The sequence below is a fragment of the Agelaius tricolor genome, unplaced genomic scaffold (genome assembly GCF_023055355.1).
Source record: "Agelaius tricolor isolate 1412-34295 unplaced genomic scaffold, bAgeTri1.0.p SCAF_17, whole genome shotgun sequence".
Classification (NCBI taxonomy): Eukaryota; Metazoa; Chordata; class Aves; order Passeriformes; family Icteridae; genus Agelaius; species Agelaius tricolor.
This window is the reverse complement of record NW_027269277.1, coordinates 11,708,631-11,732,662: the sequence shown is the minus strand read 5'-3', so window position 1 is coordinate 11,732,662 and position 24,032 is coordinate 11,708,631. Positions and strand designations below refer to the sequence as shown.

At 40.2% G+C, this 24,032-nt stretch overlaps 1 protein-coding gene across 2 annotated transcripts in view; it reads right to left on the bottom strand.

Annotated features, from left to right (window-relative positions):
- Positions 1-466: 466 nt before the first annotated feature.
- The window catches only part of TMEM164 (transmembrane protein 164), a 35,182-nt gene continuing 11,616 nt past the window's right edge, over positions 467-24,032 (bottom strand). For both annotated transcript variants that reach the window (XM_071442468.1, XM_071442469.1), the window contains exons 3-7: positions 23,266-23,315; positions 21,630-21,696; positions 15,691-15,769; positions 6,397-6,497; positions 467-5,983 (exon numbers count right to left, since the gene is read on the bottom strand). In XM_071442468.1, coding sequence (XP_071298569.1) covers positions 5,777-5,983; positions 6,397-6,497; positions 15,691-15,769; positions 21,630-21,696; positions 23,266-23,315 — 504 coding nt within the window. In that variant the 3' untranslated portion in view covers positions 467-5,776. The remainder of the gene's footprint in view (positions 5,984-6,396; positions 6,498-15,690; positions 15,770-21,629; positions 21,697-23,265; positions 23,316-24,032) is intronic.

Genomic DNA, 24,032 nt, shown 5'->3' with positions numbered 1-24,032 from the left:
TGCTACAGCAGCCTTCTGAACAAAGGTGGAGCTGGAAACTTCTGTGCATTTTCTCCCATCTTCTGCTAAAGTGCTGTGAAATGGGAATTACAGGACATTGCCCATGCTGGGGTAGGAACAGTGAGGAAGCCTGGAAGGATCCTTGTGCTGTAACAGTTCCCTGAGCTCTGCACCTGAAAGACAAGGACAGGTCCTATTTAAACAGTGATTAAAGGATTTATACCCTGCAGTGAGCTCTGCCAGTAAACTGCTCTTGGCTGACAGGTAACAGGCAAAAGTCAGACTGAACTGCTTAGAATTCCAGAAATCCCAGTACCCTCTGTTCACACAGGAGCCTCCATCTTCTTAGCTGATTTATAAGAGCTAATATTAATGTGCCTCTGTGATTCTTACCTAGTTATACAAAGTCCTAAGCAAGACAGACTCAGACCTGGCACAATTAGAACGATAACAAAACCATCCAGTGTCCAGTAAAATGCTTTTATTTGTTTTAATTCCAAGGTTTAACAATTATTTGCCCAATGATCTGGACTTAGGGCACCACAACAAAAAAAAAAAAAAGCCCACCAGAGCAAAATACAAAAACAAGTACACAAATTACCCCTCATTTGTAAATGTTACCTCATAACCAAAGTTAAGCACATGAAAAAGTTTACAAAATTTATAACACTCTTACAAATTATTCAGAACTAACAGCATATGTGGCAGTTGAGCCCATCCACATCCATCCTTGCCCTTTCCAACCCATTCTGTGCCTGGATAATGCCATGCTGGGACTGGAGTGGGGGGTAAGCAGCCCTGCAGGCTCCTGCAGGCCCCTGGTGCTCCAGCCCAGCCCCTGGCACAGGGTGGTCAGGGGGAGGGGGTGTGCTCACTGCTCTGCCAGCTGTGTCCTCTGCAGCATTGGGATAATGACTCAGGAAATGCAGAAAGAGTTTGTAAAAGTACAAAATTGACCCTGAAGAAAAAATAAAATTATTTATAAAACAAAGCTTGGCTTTGACTAAGTTACACCAACAGCTGCAAGAGAGATTTACAGCAATATCACTTGAAGTACAAGGTCACAAAAATCAACAGATTTGTTATGAGTCCTGTCACTGTAGAACTGAAAACACCAAAGCTGACCTGCCTGCTTGCAGAAACCTCCCACCAGGGCTGACCTACACCCTCTTCCTGGGTTTTGGCTTTTTCAGAGCTTTGTTAACTATGAGGATGAATTTAATTCCTAAGGATCCACCTGGAGTGAAACAATTGTCACACTGAAGAAAACACCACAACTCTATTTTCCATTAGCTATGGATGCATAGAAAACAAATGCTTCTGGTTTAGATGCAAGACTTAGGACATAAAAGTACAGTCAGTTAACAGTTGCAAATAGCCATTTCTGAAAAATACAATTGAACTTTATAAAAGTATCTCAAATATACAGAAATATCAAAACTCTGTGGCCAGAAACAGAAACCTTCTGTTAGGTACTCTCTGACCTCAAGGTTTGACTGGACTGCAAATGGACTGACTTTTCTTCAAGCACACATAAGTTTTGCTTAGGGCAACATCTTAAGAAGCTGAACCAGAACCAGCTCATAGACTGTGGCTTTTCATCAATTTACAAACTCATGGGCAAGAGCTATTTGTTTGCACCTCTCAAGAGAAACAATGCAAATTCTCTTTTGATGTTTAAAAGAGGAAGTTGAACAAATAGGTCCAGCTCAGGCACTGTACAGTGTCTGAATCTGTCTGAATCCCTGCAAAAAGCACTGCAGGGATCCTGGACAGCTGAAGCCATGGCACAAGGTGGTGGGAGCAGAAACGTTACTGGTTTGCAGAGCTACTTATTCCAAGGCTGCATAAACAAACCCATCAGTAAACAGGTTTATTATACAAAACAATGCTGCATTCATGGGTACCCTTGGAGGGAAATGCAGCCAGTGGCAGCTGGAGTAATGAGTTTGTTTCTTTAGAATTTCCTACAGTACTAACACTTGGAGGGCTCTGTTCAGACCCCTTCACCCATACCAGCATCTCTGAAGGCCAGGCAGTGGCACTGCACAAGGATTTTTTGGGGTATTCTGGCCAGCAAATGAAGTTGCTCTGGGGTGAGATTTTACACTCTGCTTCAGCTGCTGCTGCTGAAATTCCCAGTGCCATGACACATCTGGGCACATCTGACCAGGAGGCCCAGGACAGCCCTTTCAATTGCAATGAACTGCAGCACTGTAAAACCTCATCACTGTAAAACCTCATCACTGGGCAACAGCTTCAAGTTATCTTAGCATGGACTGAATGTGTAACACCCCAGGAGAGAATGCAATTGCCTCCCAAGAACAGCAGTAGAGTTTTGTGCTTTCATTTCCAGCATAAATAAGCATAAAGCAACCAAAGAAATGTGTATAGTGTAACTGCCTATAAAATAAACCATTCAGGGAAAAGAAAAATCAGCCTCTGCCAGGGAAAACAACAAGTAAGTGCTCTAGAGATGAAGTACTCTGCTTTCCCATTTCCTGCACATATGGCAAGCTCTGGCTAATGCATATTCCCAGCAGATACCAGAGATAGGTGAGGAATGAAGGATGTGAAGTTCCACAATTGCTTCAGAAGTTTTCCTTTTCTGCTCCCATTCTGACCTGTCCTTCCCCTTCTGTGGAGCCTGTCTCAGCTACACTGAAGCAGTTTTGAGTGGTGGGGTCACCATAAATCAACATAAAGTTCTAGAAGCCTTCAAAGAAGGCCATGGGGAAGGAGGGAATAATTGTAAGTTTTGGGCCTGTCACTACAGGAACCACACTGAGGCTCTGGAGCACATTCAAAGCAAAGCATTAGAGCTGGGGAAGGGTCTGGAGCACACATCTAAGGAATGGCTGAGGCTTTAGCCTGGGGAAAAGGAGGCTCAGGGTGGACCTTGTCACTCTGCAACTGCCTGAAAGGAGGATGGGGGTCAGCCTTTTGTCCAGGAAATAAGCAACATGACAGGAGGAAACAGATTGAGTGGCACCAGGAAACGTTTAAATTGGACTTTAGGAAAAATTTCTTCACCAGAAGGGTTATCAAGCCTTGAACAGGCTGAAGTGGAGTCACCAACCCTGGAGGGGTTTAAAAGATGTGTAGGTGTGGCACCTGGGGATAAGGGTTAGTGATGGGCTCAGCAGTGCTGGGTTAATGCTTGGTTTGATGAACTCACAGGTTTTCTCCAACCTAAATGATTCTGTTCTAACTCAAACACCTCTCACTGATACTGCACAACAACAAAGAAGCAACAGCTTGTATTCAAAAGGTGAAGGTTGCACTGCCTGCCTTCCCACCTGACTCCAGCTGCACCATTTGATTCCTTCACTGCAACTCCAGTACTTCTAAAATCCTTACTGAGTGCAGTAGTTGGTTACCTCTCTACTTTCTTGCCTTGTTCAGTGAGACATTTTCTCAGCTTAAATTGGTACAAAAGATTCAACAAGCTCCAGAACGTGCCCACACAAGGTTTAGAAGGACAGTCCAAGGGCCCCACTGGCTCTGATGAGCAGCTCCATCAGCAAACCCCACGTGGTGAAATTACACCTCAAATTTCTGTGTGACTCAAAACAACTGGAGCAGCAGAAGAGGGAAAAGCACAGGTGGGCCCAGGGAGGGTGGGCCCAGGGAGGGAGAGCAGAGGCAACCATTCCCAGCAGCTCTGCACCACGAATCCCTTTCCACTCCCAGGGATGGCCATGTCAGCTCTGCTCACATTCCTGCTACTGAATTTTAAGTCAGGCAGAAGAGCTTGCAAATTCTGCTTTCCAAGCACAGAGCCTGCACTCAGACACCTGAGCTCATTTAAATGCTCCTGCAGTTTTAATTGACCAGAGGCAGTCGATGGTGGCAAACAGCAGCTGCTTTGTACTTGTTTGGAATGCCCTGAAGCAGATGATTACAGATAGAAAATGCTACAGTTTAAAAAAGGGAAAAAGAAAAGGCTCCTACTTAGAGAAGTGATTCCAGTAACTACAATATCCTGACAGGAAAAAAAAAAAGGGAAAATGCTAAAAAAAAGGCAATTAAAAAAACAAAAACAAAAACCCCAGAAACCATAAGTTAAGCAAATAAAGCAAATAACAATGCTAAGTAGTATTTGCAAAATTTGTTTAAGGTCCTTCTATTGTAATACTAACACCAGCTGTATATGCCTGAGGGATAGTTTAGGTACATGCTGCATGTTCTCAAGTTGTGAGCATACAGTATATTTTTATACACACACACACACATACAGCAAGGCATGGAAGAATGCCAGAAACCAATCTGTAAATCAGAATATGGGAGAATGTACTTCTGATTGAGGTGTAATTTTTTAATCATATGGAGTAAAAATATTTGAAGTAGCCACTTGTTCCCTCATAAAAGAAAATTTTTTCTTTTTAAAAAAAATAAAAAGTCAACTTACTTTTGCTTCCTGAGGTATAAACATCTGTACCTTAACTTCAGCACATACCTTCAGGTGATCCAGCTGGAGGAGGTATGATGGTTTTGGTTTATCTTACAAATCACAGCTTTGACAACACAATTAATCTATAAATTTCCCCCAAACTTCTGTACAAGAAAGATCTGCAGCCCTGAAACAAAACAGTCTGCATAATGGACTCACAATTCTGGAAGAACACAGTCAGGATCTTCTTTCTGCCCAATGATTTCTCCTCCTGCAAGATTTGAGCAGGTACACACAGTTGATCATTCTGCCCATCCTGTTCTCCAAAAGACATTGATGGGTCATGCTACTAAACTGGAACATGCCCTTTGCAGTAGAGGCCTGCACTGATTTGACATTCCTTTTATACCTGTATTTTAAAATCAATACACATGATACAGCAGAGCTGTAGGGAGAGAACAGTTTCATTTGGTTTCTTCACCAACCAATCTGGTCAGTGAAGATCAGCACAGACAAAGCAGGAATGTTTCAAAAGCTACTAAGTATAATAAAAAAAACCCCTGATATTTACATTGGACTTGGTATCTCCACTCCTTCTCCAGTATAAGGTAAGTGAAAAAAAACCATTTTGTTCAGGACAGAACAGTGGATGCAATATCTTATCATGGCCTGTACATAACATGGTCTTTTGAAATTATTTCAACATCCTTTTTTTCCCCTTACCAAAATAAAAGCATTTCCAAAGCATCATGATGGGACTTCACTAGATAGGTACTTATCCACTGCAGCTTAGAAATTAAGTAGTTGATTAATTATTTTTAATGATTATTGTTCCCCAACATTTTCAACCAGCTTTAAGAAAATACAGTAGAACCTCACTGTTTTGCACTTCTGATTGGAAGATTAGGTGTGCATGATTTCCTGTGCCCATTTTGGAACATTCAAGCTTTAAGAGTTAAGCCAGGTGATGCAGTTCAGCATGTTGGTTCACATCAGTGGAGTGCTACAATTCAGCATTATTTCCTGTCCTAGAAGTGCACAATTCTTTAATGGAAAATGAGTCACAACGAGGTAGCACTGCCACTCTCTCTGCTGGAATGTGGACAGGTCCTGGCCTAATTTTAAATGGTGGCTTAGCAAGATTCTACTGTAATCTATACAAAATGTATAAAACATGAACCTTCCCCAAAATAAGGCCACTAATTTTGCCATTGACAATAGGCAGTGAGAAACAGCAGGTAAAAAAACCTCACTTCATTACAGAGGTGTTTTTGAGGCAAAAAACTGTGGGAAGAAGTATAAAGACACTGTCCTCTCATCCCCCCCTCTTTGTTTTCCAGTATATCTCTGCTTCCTGTATGAACTACTCTGTGGGGAGAAATTTCAGTCTATTTTCTTAGCTGGGAGTCCAAGCAAGTCCATGCTCCATTTGAGGGTGGGAACAGCACTGTGAAACAACAGGATTATGAGCTTCCCATGAGTCATGGTCATGACAGTCTGATGTCCAGATGCCCAGATTCGGTACCAGGGCCCATAAAAAGGATCTGAGATGGCTGGGCACAACATGTTGTTCAAATTCACTTCTGTAAGCTGAGGAAGCAACAATAAATTTATCGATTAACAATATTTTTATCTCGCATTGATTCACCTAAAAACAGTGAAAATTTAGAAAATTACCAAAATAATCAAAAATGTTCAGATGACACATCTTTGCTCAACACAAGTAGGGCAGCTTTCAGAAAAAAAGCAGATCCAAATTTCATTGTGTATTTAATAAATGGATTTTGGCAGGTACATAACCCAGCTATGAACTATTTTATCAGTACTTGCAAGAGATAAGATACAAATGCTCATTAGAACATGCAATTTGCTTACAAGTAGCCTTATCAAAAAATTTGCATGCAAGTAGTCTTATCTACGTGGACCTGCACACTTAAACTACTCAGTGTTTTTACTCTGAGTGTACTTGCAGACTATCCATTTATTAACCTGGCTTTACTTACCAGGCCCAGGATCTGCAGGATGCTAAAATGATACACAAACATAAAGCCCGTGGATAAAAGAGCCCACCAGAAATTGCAGAGCGGCTCAGGGGTGTAGATACCTTGAAAAGAAAGGAATACATGAATGTTCAGCTGTGCCCACCACGCTCTCAATGAATAATCCTCTCTCTCCTGCATGGCAGGACATCTGGCTTGAGCTGATAACCTCCTCAATACCATTAGAGTAATTAATACTGAGAGCTTTATTTCTTACCTGAAGCATCCTGATCAGCTTCTTCCCTCCTCCTTGGCCAGCAGTGAGATGTACAACATGTTACCTCACTAAATCTATTTTTCACCAACATCAATGATTTTTACTTCATTCTTCCTTCTACCACAGAAGTAATAAATGCAATAATGGTGTACAATAAATCTTCTAAAAAAGCAGGTTATTTATACTTAAAACACCTGCTTCATGCAGGGATTATGATTTCAGCATGCACAGACCTGACTTAGGCAGCAGCAGGTCCTGCACAGGCTTTATTAGAGCACAGCTTAATTGTCATTTCCTAATTTTATGGTTAACAGCTATTAAAAAGGAACTTGCATCAATAGTGCCAAGGAACAGAAAAACTGATCAGGTGGTCAATCCATTAATGACAGGTTGTGCTTTTAAATGAAAGCTGCTGTGGGGATATTTTCAGATATACACTACACTTTTATATTCAGTAGATATCACAGATACTGTAAAATACTTTTTCCCTTCAAATGAAGTAGCAGATATATTATTCCAACCTTTCTCTATTATTCCAACCCTCTCAAAACCATGCTTTACTGACAAAACACAATGTTCCCTGATCTAGAATGTACCAAGGGAATCAGATTTAATAAAAGTACTCATAGATACAAGACTATCTTGGGAATGAAATATTCAAATTTCATTTGGTAAGAACAAAACCAGTTTACAGAGTTCTCTAGACTCTTACTAGCAGACATGAAAATTGCACTGTAAGATATGTGGGAAAATATTATTTTCCTTATGACTTTAATAACAGCCTCAGAACACGAAGGAAAGATGCACAATGTCATGCTGTTTGGCTGCTGTAAGAGTTTCAGAGGATTATAAAAATACACTGGCAATTTTTATCTGCCTTTATCTGCTCTCTGATCCATTAGATATTATTAAATACTGGAACATGTATCCAGTACTCAAAGGACAGCTTAGAGCACAGAGTGCAATATTGATACTGGCCTTGGCTGGCCAGCACACTCAGTAATTACCAGGAAGCAATGAAACACTTCAGCATACACTGCACAAGGCTACTGGGAACTTAAATAACTCCACATGCACAGCAGCTACCACAGCACCCAGCAGACAACAGCTGCTATGAAATCTTTGTTTATTTCCATTGTGTTTATATTGATGGAGATATATTAGAATTATTATTATAATATAAATTTTTCTATATAATATATAATATACATTATCATTACATTATACAAAATACATTATACATTATTTTCTATGATATACATTATAATATAATATATATTATATTATATATATATATCTCCATAATATTTATCTCCATCACCCTGTGGAGATAAATACAAGTAACTGCTGTGACCACATCACTGTTTAATGCTGCATCCCAGCTCAGGGTTAAGGTCTCTAGAGCAATGCTTCCTCAAGCTCTGTGGCCCTTTCAAAATTATTTTCTGTATAGTTTCCTTCTGTAATTTGTACCCATCATGCCAGTTCAAATTGATTTTGCAGTAGCTACCTGAAATAAGTTCAATTAAATAGCATTTTGTGAGTGCTACAGATTCAAAATCACCTACAAGCTGTTGTCTAAAACTGCACATCCACTCCCAAGAACACAAGGGTCAGTGAGCAGGCAGGGACTTGGGGAGCCCATGATACATTTGGGCACAGGAACTACTTGGAAAGCACAGGGCAGCTTGGAAGGTTTCTTAGACAGTGGGAAGGTGAAGGCCAGAAGTGTCTGAACAGCAAGTAAAACCAAAGGGAAAAGAGAACTTTGCAGGAATCACTTTGAGTTCTGCAGGTAAAGGGAAAAATTTCCCAGCAGTAATTCTTGGGATGCACTTGGCAAGTGTGAGCTGAGAGCTGGCATCCTATTTAGGAAACAGTACAGAATCTTAGACAGCAATGATATTCATTAAACTCCATGGCCTGAAACCATCAGATAGGTGACACCACCTTGAATATGGTTTTTCATTACAGAGAGAAGAGGAGCAGGAGGAATGAGCCTTGGTGTCAGAGTGCAGGAGATCATGGCTCTATTTTTGGCTGCACCAACTTTAGGTGACCTGGTCAAGCTTTACAGAAACTCTTTGTACTCCCTCCTCTGCTGTAAAGAAAACACTGCTTGACTTGCAAAATTTATTTATATTGTCCTTGCAGTTTTAGGTGCATGTTTAACCTAGATACAAAACACAACATGAAATTTAAATAAGGTATCAAAGCAGCTCCCAGGAACTGGCTGAGCTGTGCTAAACCAAATTAGGTTTCTGTTGGCAGTTGCCTGTGTTATTTCAAAAGGATTTGACAAAGCCTGGTGAATCTAAAGGGATGAGCCCCCAGGAAAGCTAAAATACAGACATCTCCACATCCAGGTGACTTACAGGGCAGATAGGGTATAAATACCAATACAGGCAAGTGACCCCAGCTAGAATATGAGACTGGAGGGAGACAGCAGTCATTAGAAGACAAGGAAATTGCACAAGATGACAACACAGATCCATGGCACAATTTGGCTTTGAACCCAGGCTTCTCATGTCCAGCTTCAGTCTAATCAGGGAATGGTATTTCAGAGGTGCCTTAGCAGAGCTGTTCAGGTTCCCCCAACAAGGAATTTCCCTCTGCTGCATCCTTGCTCTGTTGCAAAATTTAAAAAAAAAAATACATCAGCAACTTTTGCTCTCGATAGATTTTTGGTCTTGCTTCCTACTAAAAATATCCCTCCTTATTAGACTTTGGAATCCTGAAAATAATGGTGTGATTTTCAGCAGTGGCACTATTTGGACATCAAAGGACAAAAAGGAAACACTGACCTCCAAACAAAACCATTTTGTAGCACTCTAGATTCCACAGTGTGCTTTGGGAAACTAATTTTAAATTCACACCTGGGATATTTTCTGTACATTTCTCATTATATAAATACCCACTATAGATTTTATTACTCTACAGCCCTGCTATTCAACAGATTGCTGTTTAATGAAGCAGTGTGGTCTATTTTCCATAGTACATTCTGTTAAAAGAAAAACACAAACAGGAAAATTGAGAGCCAGCTGAGTGGCTGTTTGAAGGGCCTCTGTTGGCTTTGGCAAAAGCTACTTGCTGCTTGCATAGGAAATCAATTTCAATGGGTGGGAGCAGAGAGTTTCACTCTCTGTTTATGAAGGATCATGGGCAGTTCTCATACATTAAGCACTTACAGAAATGTAGTCCAAGTGCCAGTCTGGCACTGATCTCATTCTCAAAAACACTCACTCCCCAGACAGCTGAGACCATTCCCAGCTGGGGCCATCCAGGTAGGCTGCATGTTTGCTCCTGTGTTGAAATTTAAATCAGTTTAAATCACACTTCATTACTTCAGTAGCGTTGACACAAAGGATTCCATATAGACAGAAGAGTTTGGGGTTCTTCATCTGCTTCTAAATAAGACTTTGTTGACATTGAATATGCCAAATTGATCATTTTGCCATCTAGGAAATGGAAGCATGGCTTTAAAAAACTAAAGATCCACAAAGAGATGGCATTTTTTATACTGTTCCCTCCCCACAATGTGCTAGTTCAAATGTTCTTCTGAACTATTATTTTTATTTAAAATTCTCAATACACGGGCTTCTGAAAATTTGAACACAACTTAATAGAAAGCAATACTCCTTTTGTGTGTCTGTGAAAACATAATGCAGGAGAAAATTACTACTCTGTTTGAATTAGAGAATTAGAATCTAAATATAGTACCAATTTTTAATTTAGTAGGGTTTAAAATAATCTCTTTAATGTCTTGCTTTCATTCCCACTACATTTGATAGAGCTTTATGAGTTTTCCAGTGCTGCACACTCTCTTTCAGTTGTCTTACAATTATAAGTAGACCTGCTTAATCCAAAACTCAGAGCAACTATTACAATTCTTTCATTTTCAAGCTTACAAAAATATGCAGGCAAATTTATTTTCCTTTTATTTCCCTTGATCAGAGGGTTAATTCCAGTTGAGTGGCCTATTGAGCTAGCCTGGAGATAAAACTTCCTTTCCAGGGGAAAACAGGAAAAAAAATGTTTTCAAGAGGTTGATCCTGAAATCCCTTTTTCCCCTACAGCTGTTCTGACTCCATGTGTAGGTTTCAAACCAGTGCCTTATGCCAGGAGGTTTCTGTTTCCCCTCAGTGCCAGCTACTCTCATCAAGAACCAGCTCAGACAGAGCCCTTACAGTACCTGCTTCTCTCAGGAATCATTTTTTATATTCCATAAAGCAGCAGCAGTAGCTCTTCCTCTACCTTCATATAGTAGCAGTTCTTCCAGATACTGGCACCTGCCCTTCTGAATTTCTCCATCTCCTGGAGAGATATTTCATTTTTCAAACTGTAACTGCCCAGTGCCTAAAGCTCAGAGGGTCACAGGACAGGGACACATCTCCTCCTCTTCCTCTTCATCTCTCTTAAATCATCAAACAAGATTATCCTCGAATATTCAAGCTACAGGAGAGGCTGCAGCCAGAGTAACAGCACACAAGGTGCCATGGCACAAGCACAGCTCAACAGCAAACCACACATTTATGTCTAATACAGGGCATTCAGCAGGTAGAGAAACCTGGAATAGAATATGGAATTGCTAGAAGCAGAGTAGGGAAACAACATGCAAGAGTCAATAGGCCTCTAAGTAAGACAGTTTCAGCAAAAGAGCTGTATCACACATTATCAAGTATTTCAATGAAGATCGAGACGGACTAGATTTATGACTGCCTAAGTATATCTAAATATGAAGTGATATTTCTCCTGGATTACTACTAAAGGTATATAATAAAGCCTGCTTGATAACTCCTTCAGAAAGTGAAGGAAAGAATTAGCTAAAGGCAGGGAAGTGCCACAAAGTGTAAAAGTGACTGACAGAGGGTGCAACAGTTAAAAAAAGGTCTTTAAATATGGTCCTACCAGCCAATGGAAAACACAACTTGAGTGTTTTAATTGCACTTTCTTAACTTACAACTAAACGAAAAATGATCCTTTCATGTGTACTTGGTATCTGTGTGCTGCATCTCCCAAGCCCAGGCTGTGCTGAGGTCAGGAGCGCTCCCTGCTCTGAGGGAGCTGCCGAGCACAACAGAGGCATCCTCCGTGAGAAGGGAGAAAAGGAAAATAAAATCAACAGCTTCAGCTGACTGTGTGACAATGCCACAGAGCTTCTCTTCTGATGCCACCTTTGAGAACAGATCAACGAAGAAAAGGGCTTTGGGACTTGAGTCAGACACTGGCTCTTATCTGCTTATACAGATACAGCACTTGCCTGAGAAGAAAATTCTGCTTCTATTGCCAGCAAACAATTCATTTATTTAGCGGCAAATCGGCCCTTCAGACACACGGGGGCAGCGCACACGGCTGCCCGGCCCTCGCCAGGCCCGGCCCGGCCCGGCCCGGCTCACCGAGGGCATTTCCTGCGGCCCGCGCCCGGAGCTGCCCTCCCTCACGGCGCCGGGCCCAGCGCCGCCTGCCGGCCATGCTGCACAGCGCAGGGCAGTGCAGGGCAGCGCAGCACAGCCCGCTGACACCAGCGCCGGGCCCAGCGCCGGGCCTGCCCGCAGCTGCGGGACTGACCTGCGGGACACACCGGCCCGACAGACCTCCCCGCAGCTGCGGGACTGACCGGCCCGACAGACCGGCCCGACAGACCTCCCCGCAGCTGCGGGACTGACCGGCCCGACAGGCCTGCCCGTAGATGCGGGACTGACCTGCGGGACAGACCGGCCTGGAGCTGCGGGACTGACCTGCGGGACAGACCGGCCTGGAGCTGCAGGACAGATCCCCTGCCCGACAGCCTCTCAGCGTGGCTCCCTGCAGGCACAGAATCCCAAACACCTCAAGGCCAACAGCCTCTTCTACCTACTGAAATAAATAACACTGGGGATATCAAAACACAGGGCAGATTATCTCCTCAACTCTAGGGAGCTGCTACAAATTCACTCTTATTTCAATCTGTTGTGGACTAATGTAATTTAGAATATCATTTGATCACTGCACTAAGGAAATAACAATTCCGCCTTGATTAACTTTCAATATGATTTGATGTTCTGAAATAAGGTGCACACCTGACCTTGTCAAATCCATAGCAAAACCTAACCAAACAAGCTTAAGACAGTCAGAAACAAGAGTCATCATCAGCAGTCTCTAAACCTGATGTAGTGCAAACTCGATTTTTTTTCATTATCTTAAGAATACACTGTTTAAGAATTTAGCTGTCCTGATTCCACTGAAGGTCTCTGAGAGTCTTGCTTCTTAAGGACAAAAGAAAACAGTGACCTGCAAGATGTGGTTTAACTCCTCCAGCAGTTTCTGGAATGCTGTGTCCTGCTCAGATGCATACTGCAATTTTGGGAGGCAGGTGACACAAGGTGAGATTCATCCAGTAAAATACAAGTGCCAACTGCAGATACACTTTATGTAAGAATTGACTTGAGGTAGGAATCCTGTGTGCTGGCTTTTTACATCCACACTACATCTATTTTGCATGAGAGCCTCTTAGTGCTGCCAAGAAAGATGAGCCATGGTGTAAAAGCATTTAATTTGTCTAGCCTGGTATACATGCATATATGCACTTAGAAAGAAAATATGTTAAGAAAGGGAAGTATGGAAATTTATATTCACTCAGTACAGAGAGGAGTGAGAGGGAAGAGGAGATTTTAATCCCCAAAAGGGATCCATGTCCTTGAGCTCCAGTGAGTTCACTGTGCAACACTGAATGCTGAGTTCCAAACTCCTCTATCATCCATGTGCTGCTGAGTGTGACAAAGCCCCCCCTCTTACAGGGTCAGGAAGGACATGAAGCTTGCCAGTGCAGCATGACCAGTGCACCACTGTAATAAGTAGCAGGAAAAGACAGGAAATAAATTATTACAGCCCTTGCTTACTGTCACCAGTTTCCTTTCAAAGAGGAAACACTTCAGCAGGCAGTTGGATGCATGTGCATGGCTGGTGCAATACTTGATTAGGGTATTGCAAGCAAAATTGAGGGTGCAGTTCTCTATTAGCCTGAGCCTCAAATCCATTCTGCTTCAGGTGTTCTGCTCACCCTATCTTTGAGAAACATTTGGGTCCTATCAAGGTCACCAGTAATATAGGCAGGTTCCCAATAAAACTGAAGTAGTATATTTTTCCAAATACAATCCATTCCTTTTCATTTTTTTCCATTTTCTACCCTTTGATTACTTCTCTCAACCATAATCCACAGATTCACTGATGGAAATTTCTGTTTACAGTACTGAAATCAAGCTGCATGCTGATCAGTGTCAGTGATGAAAAAGCAATTTTCACAAGATACTGAACTCAGGATAAAGGCCTGTGTGACCTACTCAGAAGGTACTTAAACAGAGGTTCTAGTGAAATGACAAAATTAATATTAACAAATATTTTTAGGCTGCATAATTTTTCCACCAAAAATGATCCATTATGTCACCTGTGGCAGGAGTCCATGGGTGTTTTGTTAATTAAGCCAGTCAGGTGATGAGGAGCCAAGTGCATAAGAAATGGAGCAGTTATTAGTTAAACAGCCCAGAGCAATCTCAATTGACAGGTTCAGCCAACAAAGTTTTCAGCAATTTTGCTGCCATCATATGAACATTAGATGGCAGCAAATACCTGTACATAAACACAGGGCAGGCGTTCAGAATACTGAGCCAGGATGACAACTGTCCAACATCAAACCCTTCAAACTGCAAACCCAGTTCTGGTCAGTCCCAGGTCCTGAAGAACCCTGAGAAACTCTACCTCAAAAAAAGCAAAAAGCCAAACCAAACACCACAAGTGTTCTTAAAAGAACACATCAAGCATCATCCAAGGCCAAGCTTTTTTAAAGCAGAGGACTGTCTTAAAGTGACCTCAGATGGGAACTCCAAGGCCACCAAGTGATTTATTGACATCACAAGAGCTTTGTCACTACCTGCAGTTCATTCCATGGCTGCTTGCGTTTTCTGCCCCCTGCTCCTCACCCTCCTCCTGCAAAGATTATGAGTTTGTGTAACTCCTACAACTATCCTGCACTTTGGCATTATTTGCTAGAATTTTAGCCTATCAAGGGTGGATTAAAATTAAAACATGGCTGGCATATTTCCCTGATAAAAGAAAGAAACAGAATCATCTTTTTAAGTACAAGACTTCACTTTGAATAGTTTTTCTTAATTTCACTCAGCAGGTCACAGTGCAATCAGGTCACTGCAACACAAAGGTTACAGTGAAAGAGGGTGAAGGACTGTAAGTGACCATGGGTATAAAACACAATTGATACAGCAGGATGGAAGAGCCTGACTGCATCCCATTGCTTGACATCAATCCTCAGGGCTTTCATTAAAGGCTACTGAACATGGGGATCACAGATGATCATATTTTATTTCCTGGATGGAACAACCCAGCTCTGGTAGAAAATGCAGCTAGAGGCATGTCAGCACTAGAGGGGGGCAGAGCAGCACACCAGCTGAGTGCATTCCCTTGGAGGATCCTCAACTGGAAAAATCACTGGCCAGGGAAACAATTTAGGATTCCCAGACTTGCTGAGCTATTATGGCATAAGTGAATGCAAGACAGCAATATTGTTAGAAGAGATAAGCAATCTAGTTCATTTCTGTGATACATGTCACTACCTTCCACTGGAGCTTCAGAATTTCTGGGATTTATCTAGCTAGACAACTAATTTTAATTTTTTTGGCTCATTTTGAGTTCCAGTACTTCTCAAGAGACATCCAAGAAGGTAAAAATCTTAAAAATACATCCCACCAACAACTGAGAATATTGCAAGATGGCAGAGATGCTGCTCAAGAAGACAATGCACATTGTACAAATACATTCTAAATATTCCTTCAGGCAAAAGACCATTTTTTAAATTTTTTGTTTAGTGCCTGACACAACTCATTACCTGGGTTAAAACTCCAACATTAGAACACTAGAACATCGGGAACTATTAATTAAAAACAGAGAAAATTGGTTTTAAAAGGGTAAGAATAAAACTGGTGGTATCCAGTAAGCAGTGTTTTCATTTCATAGGACCAGCTCTATCCATAGGGAGTAAACTGCCTACCTACCTCCTTTGTGCAGCAGATAGATGGGCACAACATAAAGCATCACATGCTGGATGTAATAAATCTCTGTTTCAAATGGAAGCTGTGGAATAAGGAAAATATTTGTAAGTATTTTTCATCATTAACAACCAAGTTCCAAGGAAAAATTCTCTTTCTAACCCATGACAATGCTTTCAGTTCAGTTATTTTATCACCTATGTATAATAACAAACATTAATGGTCAGTGCCTTGAAAGTGCAGCTGACTGTACCCATTCATCCCCCTTAACACAAACACAGCACTTCCAGTAGGTAATTCCCCAAATTAGCCAGAAGCACAACAAAGGAGGAGTAACATAAGGTTGCTCTTTCCCTTTCTTTGCTAGCATGAATTACCAATAACAATGCAAGCCACTTAAATAATTAAATCCGAAATTATGCACACTCCCACAGCATAGAAGTCTTTTTAGAAAGAAAAAATACTTGCCACCTTGTGAGAGAATTCCATAAATGAGGTCTTTTATATATAAAAGTATATATATATATATAAAAGTAATATAAGAGGAGGCCTGTGCAAAAAAATCAAAAGACCTGATTTATAGCAACCTGCATGCATGTACAGAACTGCTAAGCTTGATCAAATATAAATTAAAATATAAAATGACCAGTCATTTATTGGTTTTAAAGACAAGCTGCAGAATTATGTGTAAGCAAGTTACCAGTTAATAGTGAATCAGGTATTTCTCACCTGCTGCCAACTTTTGGGAAATTACAATTAGTCCTTTGTGTGTTTATTTGAATTAGTGTAACTTCTCTTCTAAGAAGTCAGACACCTAAAATAATACTAAAAATAACTTCAACCATATCTGTGTTTGAGCCTCCTAATCCAGAGCCAACTATTTCTAGCTCTTTATCACTTAGAAAAGGAGATGCACTGTATTTGAAAGTTACTCCCATCTATAAGTAACTTAGCCTACATCTATTTATTACACTAAAGCAGCACATTTAAAACTGAACAGAACAGTAGTAGAAAACACTCAAAAATTCAGAATTCAGCTTTTTACTGCATCTGACTCACAGAGCTGAAAAGCCACACTGCTGTGTTATTTTTCTGAATTGAAAATTGGACAATATCACGAGTATGAACTCTCATGGGAATAATGAAAAACCTTGGTTCAAATGCAGACTCATTCTGTCATTTTCCAGCCAGAAGAATTCAGACATGGGACCTACCACTGTGGCTTGTGTGTTGGGAAGCAGGGAGTGGGGAGAAAAGCCTTCCTTTTCTATGACTCTTCTGAGACACTGAAGTCACAGCCTTGAAACTGAAACATTACAGAAATTTCTACATCAACAGAAGAGAGGTTGAAAGAGAGTTTGATTTTCTTCCTAACCAGTAGTCAAACAGTTGGTAAATAACACAGTAATTAAATTCTTTTAAATTCAACTACAATTCTTATGTCCTATTTTGAACATAGAAGATTCTAAAACCAACAAGTGGATTTTGCTAGTCCTGGCATTCACCCACTGGACACTGTGTGTGTCCTGATGACAACCTCCAAGGTGGTCAGCCAGCTCCTGTAGGGACTAAGCTAAACCAACTCTCCCATACAATCTGTTGGGTTATTTCATTCCAGGTATTCTGTACCAAAACAAACACAAACAAGGTAACTATGCAAAAGCAAGAACTTCATGAAAATTGTGAGGTTTCCTAAATCTGAACCTTTCCTACTATCCTTCATTGAACAAGACAGAGAGCAAATTGAGGGAATTAAAATTATTTGAGATGAGGCTAAAGCAGTGATTCTAACTGGAGAAAAACTGTACCTCTCCCACTTCAGAAACAATTGCTCCTGATATAAGCACCACAACATGAGGCACTCACTCCTGCCAAGGAGCATTCTCCATTTATCTGTGGTGTCAAAAGGGCTTCCACAGCCGTGAAGCTGTGAGGATCTGCTACACAAACAGTGTGCTGGGACACTCCTGAGAACAGAGTAACAGTTGTTATGCTGCAGTAGTGTTGACAGTATTTTTTTGTGTCTAAAACAAAACATCTTTTTCCCACTGTAAAAGACAGCTTGTTCTGAAGCCTGGCTGATTCTGCAAGTGCATTTCCTGCTGTAGAGCTGCAGAGCTGCTGTACAACCAAGCACTCAAGTTGTCCAGCCAGGCTGCAACAAACACAAAAAGCAAGCTGTACTGAGCAACTCACTCACCTGCATCTCATGCCTTGTCTATAAACAGTTTTATCAATAAAAGACTCACTCAGCATAAGCACCTCTCACATGTGAGGAGAAACTGGGAATGAAGACAAGGCACAAGGGCTCACCCATCAATCAAGGATTTCAAGAATCTCTTTGTGAAAACAAATAAGACTTCATGTTCTAACTTAAACTAGCTACTACCCAAATAGTAGTAGTATTAAATTAATAGTAGCTAATATTGTTGCAAAGGGAACAATGAGATCTTTCCATGCACTGAACTCAGCTTTAGAAAAATCTCTTCAAGGCAGCAGTAGAGTGGAGCTCAGAAGTCAGATATTTTGAGTTCACCCCAAGAGAGTATGGACATAATAGTAATTTAGATTAAACACTCAGACACAGCAGCTGGTTTTCAGTAGGCTCACAGGCTGACACTTTGCTCTGGTTTCTGACAGTAGCACTCCACTCTCTGTTAATTATTTATACCCTGGCTCAAGCACTGCACTGTGCAAGAGCACCTCCCCCATCATTCTCCACAAAGACTGCAGAGTGGGCCTGAAAAGGAATAGAAGGGACTCAACTCTCAGATTCTGGTCTTTCCTGCAGGACACCTAGAACAGCCTAATAAACAAACTGTACTGTACCAGCCACCTTCTTAGACATTATCAGTAAAGGACACACTCATCCCATTTTGATGCACCCAGCATGTACACGTGACCAAATATACACAAACCTTGTTTTATCACCTACCAGCCACCATCTCTGAACAGCCTCCCACTGCTGCTGTTGTTTTCCCTGTGCCAGTTAGATTAGGCCAGTTTAGAGATGAGAATGTGCTACCAAACCTATTCCATTCTGCTGTGCAGGCACAGCCATTACAGACCAACTATTGAGTGCAGTGAATTATTTCTCTAACAATCAGCAACAATACAGCAGCCAGTGATTGGAGCATACAAGGAATGCACTCAAAGTCCTGCTCAGAGTATGATTCTACTCCTAACACAGGTTTAGAATGTGGATCTCTCAGGCCAAATAGTTCTAATAATAGAATACAGCAGCTTCTGGAAACATTAAAACTGCACCATCTCAGCCATGTGAACTGATACCCATGTATCCAACACTTTTGGGACATGTCCTGTTTTTTACTTTATCTATATGAACATTTTCAGGACATCAGCTTGCAAAAAATCCCCACTTTTAAACCAATGGAAAGATTTTTCTTTTAAATTTGATTAATGCAACATGAAAGCTCCAGCAAACCCAATTACTTTCCAAACAGTTGGAGTCTTTGTGACAGTTAAATGAATTTACATGCACAGCCAGGTTATCAGGACCTACACTGTGTGCCATAGAATATAAATACAGAGTAAAAAGAAATCTTTCTACTCCTGTATATCCTCTTATACCTTGCTGGATCCCTTTTGGGAGCTTAACAAGCCAATTCCCCCAGCATCATCTTCTCCTTTGTCTCTGAAAGGGTAAGAAGAACTCACAAAAGCACTGACTGGAACAAGAAACAGTTTTATCTTTTTATCCAATGTCTATCCCAAAGTACAGAGTTTAATTTCATCAGCACATGGCAAATAATGTAGCAAATAACTGCAATATTTGGGTGCCAAACAAATACAAGTGGGTGCATCTGTTGCTTAAGTCTGTTAATGTTGGCACCTCAACCTCATGCCAAGGCAGGAAAATATTTTCTTGGAAAGAACAGAATAGACTGACCTCACCTTTCAGGCTACATTTTTTGAACACCATCCCAGGTGCCTGTTATAGTCCAACAAGATTTTTAACTGCATTGTTTAGGAGAGTCTGACTGAAAAATTAAAATAACAGAAGGTAGAAACTTTCTACTGTAGTTTCAGTGAATGTGTCAACTCTCCATTTTCACTGGCAATACACTACTATTTTAAAAGAATTTTGAAATTACTGAGGTTCTAAAAAAACAACAAAAATTAAGAGATACATCATTATAAGAAAATGGAAAACATGAAATTATGCCAGAAGCTCCCACTTCAGGATAACTTAACAATGAAGCATATTTACAAAAAGACATTTGCATTTCATTAAGTAATGTAATTGCTAGCAAAAACACATGACCCTAACAGACTCTGCCACAAAATGTAAGAGGTGTTCTGGAAATTACTTTGAACAAATTAACACTTACAACCCAAATCCTCATACCCACTAAAACATCCATCATCTGCTGAAGCAATGATTGTCTCTCATTCTGAATGACTGAATCAAAAGTTTTTCACTTAAGTATTAAAAAACCAGAGCAGCCAGCTTAGAAAAAAATTGAGGTTTTTTATTTTTTAATTCCTACTAGGTTTTAGGAGACATTTCCTGTTTTGGGACAATGTTGGTGTTAAAACCACAGTGAGTTGTGGAACAGAATGTGTGTCTGCCATGAGAGAGTCTGGATCAAGGCAGTGCTGTACAACATCACCCACATATCCTGTGCCAGAAGAAACATGGAAAAGTGAAAAGCCTGGCAAGCAGCTGTTAGGTCAAAAATATCTTAAGTTGTAATTATTCCAACAATATTTACTTTTGGACAGTATCTTTTGGCCACTCTGCTCCAAATTACAGGAACAATTTTATAAGTAGTCTGTATCTTTCTTGTTTAATCACCACTGCCCTAATATAAATGAGATCTGTGATAATGGTGGAGAAAATACAAGCTGATAATTTATTAAATACTTCAACATTTTTTCTTTCAAATGTTACCCAAACCAATTTTGTCATGCCTAAGATTATATATACTTAAAAACTAGATGGCTTTAAATATAAAATAAGAGTTTTCCTTATCAGGAAAAGAACATTTGTTTTATTAATTTGTTGCCTCTTCAACGGTACCAAGTTTTAATAAAATGTAATTGCAAACCACACATAAGCATAAGTTTATACTTCATCTTATTTAGACAGTCAAGACTTGCAAGTGGAGATCCACCAACAAAATCTGAAATGGAGTCTGAAGCCCACAACCATTTTGTTAATAATATTAATTCACCCTCTATTATGGATGTAGTTCGCTTAAATATAAAGTACTCATATCTGTCTTAAAACAGACATTAAAATAGCTGCAACAACAAATTTTTGCAGATAAATCTTATGAAAAAAATTAAAAGCATCTAGTCATATATACATATACACCCCCTCTACATATGCATGGAAAACAGCTCTTAAAATAATCCTCAAAACTACTTCATTCAACTCACACTCAAAATAGCTTTTTTTTACCTTTAAATCTCAATGGGTTTAAGAATCTCACTAGGAACATCAACAGGCTAATTTTTTTTTGTCCAGGAGACTGAAGGTTTACAGCAGATTGTGTGGGAAAAAAAAAAAATCTGCTGTGCCTAATCTTGGGGGAGAGGGAATGACAGCCAACAACAACATTTGGCATTTTCCAGGCCTGAGGAATCTTACAGTTACAGAGTTTGAAATGTCTGAAACTGAATTTTGACCACAGGCCACAAGGCTAACCTGGGAAAGCCTCTTTCAAAGCCATCAAGTTTTCCCTCCATTAGCAGCTAGAGTGGAGCTAACACTCAATACAGCAGTGCTGTCTGCTCATACCAAGTTATAAACATCCCAAAATCCAAGATTGCTATTTTGGCTCCACTGTAGTCACCAGGAGTCTACAGCCTGGTAAAATGAACTTTAAAAGGCCAAGCAAAGCAAATATCTGACATCTCTCCAAAGATAATCTTTTAGAAAGAAGTAAAAAGGAGAAGGAAATCCACAGTACACTCACCAGGCGTGTATTAACAACAGGAAACAGCAATGCTAAGAGGGCCCCATTCAGCATATGCATCTGCAGCCTTAGAAAAGAGATGAGATATTATTTTCACACATGGAAATAAAATGGAATAAGAATATTCTCATGTCTTTTATGTAGTACCTCTTCAATAAAAGACAGCAAGACACTAAAAAATTATTTAGTCTTGAATTTTAATTAAGTCACTATTAAATGCAATAAAACTGGACAAAACCCTATCTTTAAATACACACTTCAAGAATTTCCTAAAGTAGGACTGCTTTCTATAATGAGCTTTGGATTCCTAGAAAGCCTGGGCTGCCCATAATCCTGTTCATGATGCAAGCTGCTAAATAGTTGGAATTCTGCTGTTCATTTGTCTTCCAGAGCTTAATATAGCATCTCTGATAAAGGGTTTTACTCCTCTTTAATGCTGTGCATGGACAGCTTCAAAGAAGCTTTAAGAATTTGAAAGAAGTCCCTTAAATAAAATAATTACATTTATCAAAATGCAACAGCAAGTCCTAAGCAAAGCATAATGCAGGAAAGTAGCATTATACTCCATAATTTGTATAGCTTTCAGCCATCTTTTTTCTGAAGTACTGTTGGATCACAGGAACAGAAAATTGGTATCAGAACTGTTTCAGTCTATTTTACATCAGACACAAACCAAAGAATAAACTGTCTCCCACCACTGTCTTTCAAACTCTTAGGAATTTAAAAGTAACTTGAGGGAGGAAAAGGTACTACAATTTTAAAACAGATTTTCAAATACAATTTAAATGCTGTCAGGGTGTTAGAAAATAGATATACCCATTCTGAAAAACAACAAATATTGTGGCCTCTGCTTTACAACTGGTCTTTAGCAAAGACTTCCTGGACAGCAGACATACTTTTCATACTCTCCAAGACAGAGATGCTAATACAGAGTCTTTGTTCAGCATAATCCCTGCAGAAATAAGGAACAGCAGGGAAAAGCTGCAGGAGGACTGTCTAAGGCATTCCCCCAGCACCATTTGTGCCTAGACTAAGACAAGGAAGAGCAGAGTTTAATGCCACAATAGCAGCTTCAGCCAGTGCCAAGTACAGTGCCAGGAAATGCCTGACCCTCCCCTCAGCACATGGGCTGCACCCTCAGCTGCAGCCTGGGCTCTGCTGCTGCAGAAGTTAATAACAATATGCAGGCTTTTAGAAAAGAATTCACAGATCTGAGAAATACCCAACCAAGCCAGAGAGAATTTGCTTTGCCTGTTTAACTTTCTGTATCCACAATTCTGAAACCAGACCCAGACTGCCCGCACGGCTTCCAGCAAGGCCCAGTTACAATTTCTACTGAGGATGGTAAAAAGATTCAAGGCCCATGACACAAATGATAGTAGCTCATACATTAATCTGCATTAATCCACTGCTACTGAGCTAATTCCTGTTCATCAGCAAGGCCAATCCCACAACACACATGAAGCAAGGATAAGGAACCCAACAACCTCATTTAAGCCCTGAACCTTTTCAAAGTGTCATTTATCAATCCAGCCAATATGCCTTTCCAACTCGATATTTCCCTTAGTATTTTATAAATTAACTTCTAAAATACATTGTACAAGTGGACAGAAATACAATAAGGAAGAGGTAATACCTGAAGAGAATCATTGCAGTCCGACATGGGGGACAGGCAAGAAGAAAAATCTGAAACATTAGAAACAAATTTAAATTAATGGCAGTGACCTCTTTTAGAATCCATTTTCTAAATCTTTCCTACTAAGTTCTGTATGTCACAAATAATTTCTTGCCAGAAGACATGTTTTACAGCAGAGGTGAAAAAGATTTAAAGTCTTTAACAAATCAAAAGGTCTCCCACTAACCACATATAAAAAGATTTAAACAGTATGAGCAGCACTGAGAGTTCAGCTTCTGCCAGTGCCTATGAAACCAGTCAAATTCTAACCAGTTATTATTGGCATTATAAAAGGTCTCTCATGAACCAGATTACTGAAACACCAATCTTATTCTACAGCAGCTGCCTCAATCATGGTGAGGTCCTTGCTGTGCTAAATATCAGCATTTACAACATCACCATTGTCCTTCCCTTCACCAGTGCCAAACCTCAGACAGTAACTTCATATTAACAAGTCTTGCTCTAGATATGAGGAGATTACTACATAAATATTCAGTAATAAAAATTCTTCTTTTTTTTTTGCCCACTACTGCAAAGAAGAAACTCTGGTTTACTGTTCAGTATTTCAGCAAAATATGGATCTCAGTTTTTACTGCTGTTCCGAAAATAAACTCACAATACCTTATTTCACTGACAACCAACAAAACAAATTATCACTGAACTGAGTGAGAATATTTGGAGAGTATGTCTGCTTTGTGATGTCAGATTGGACAATTCACCAAATGTGT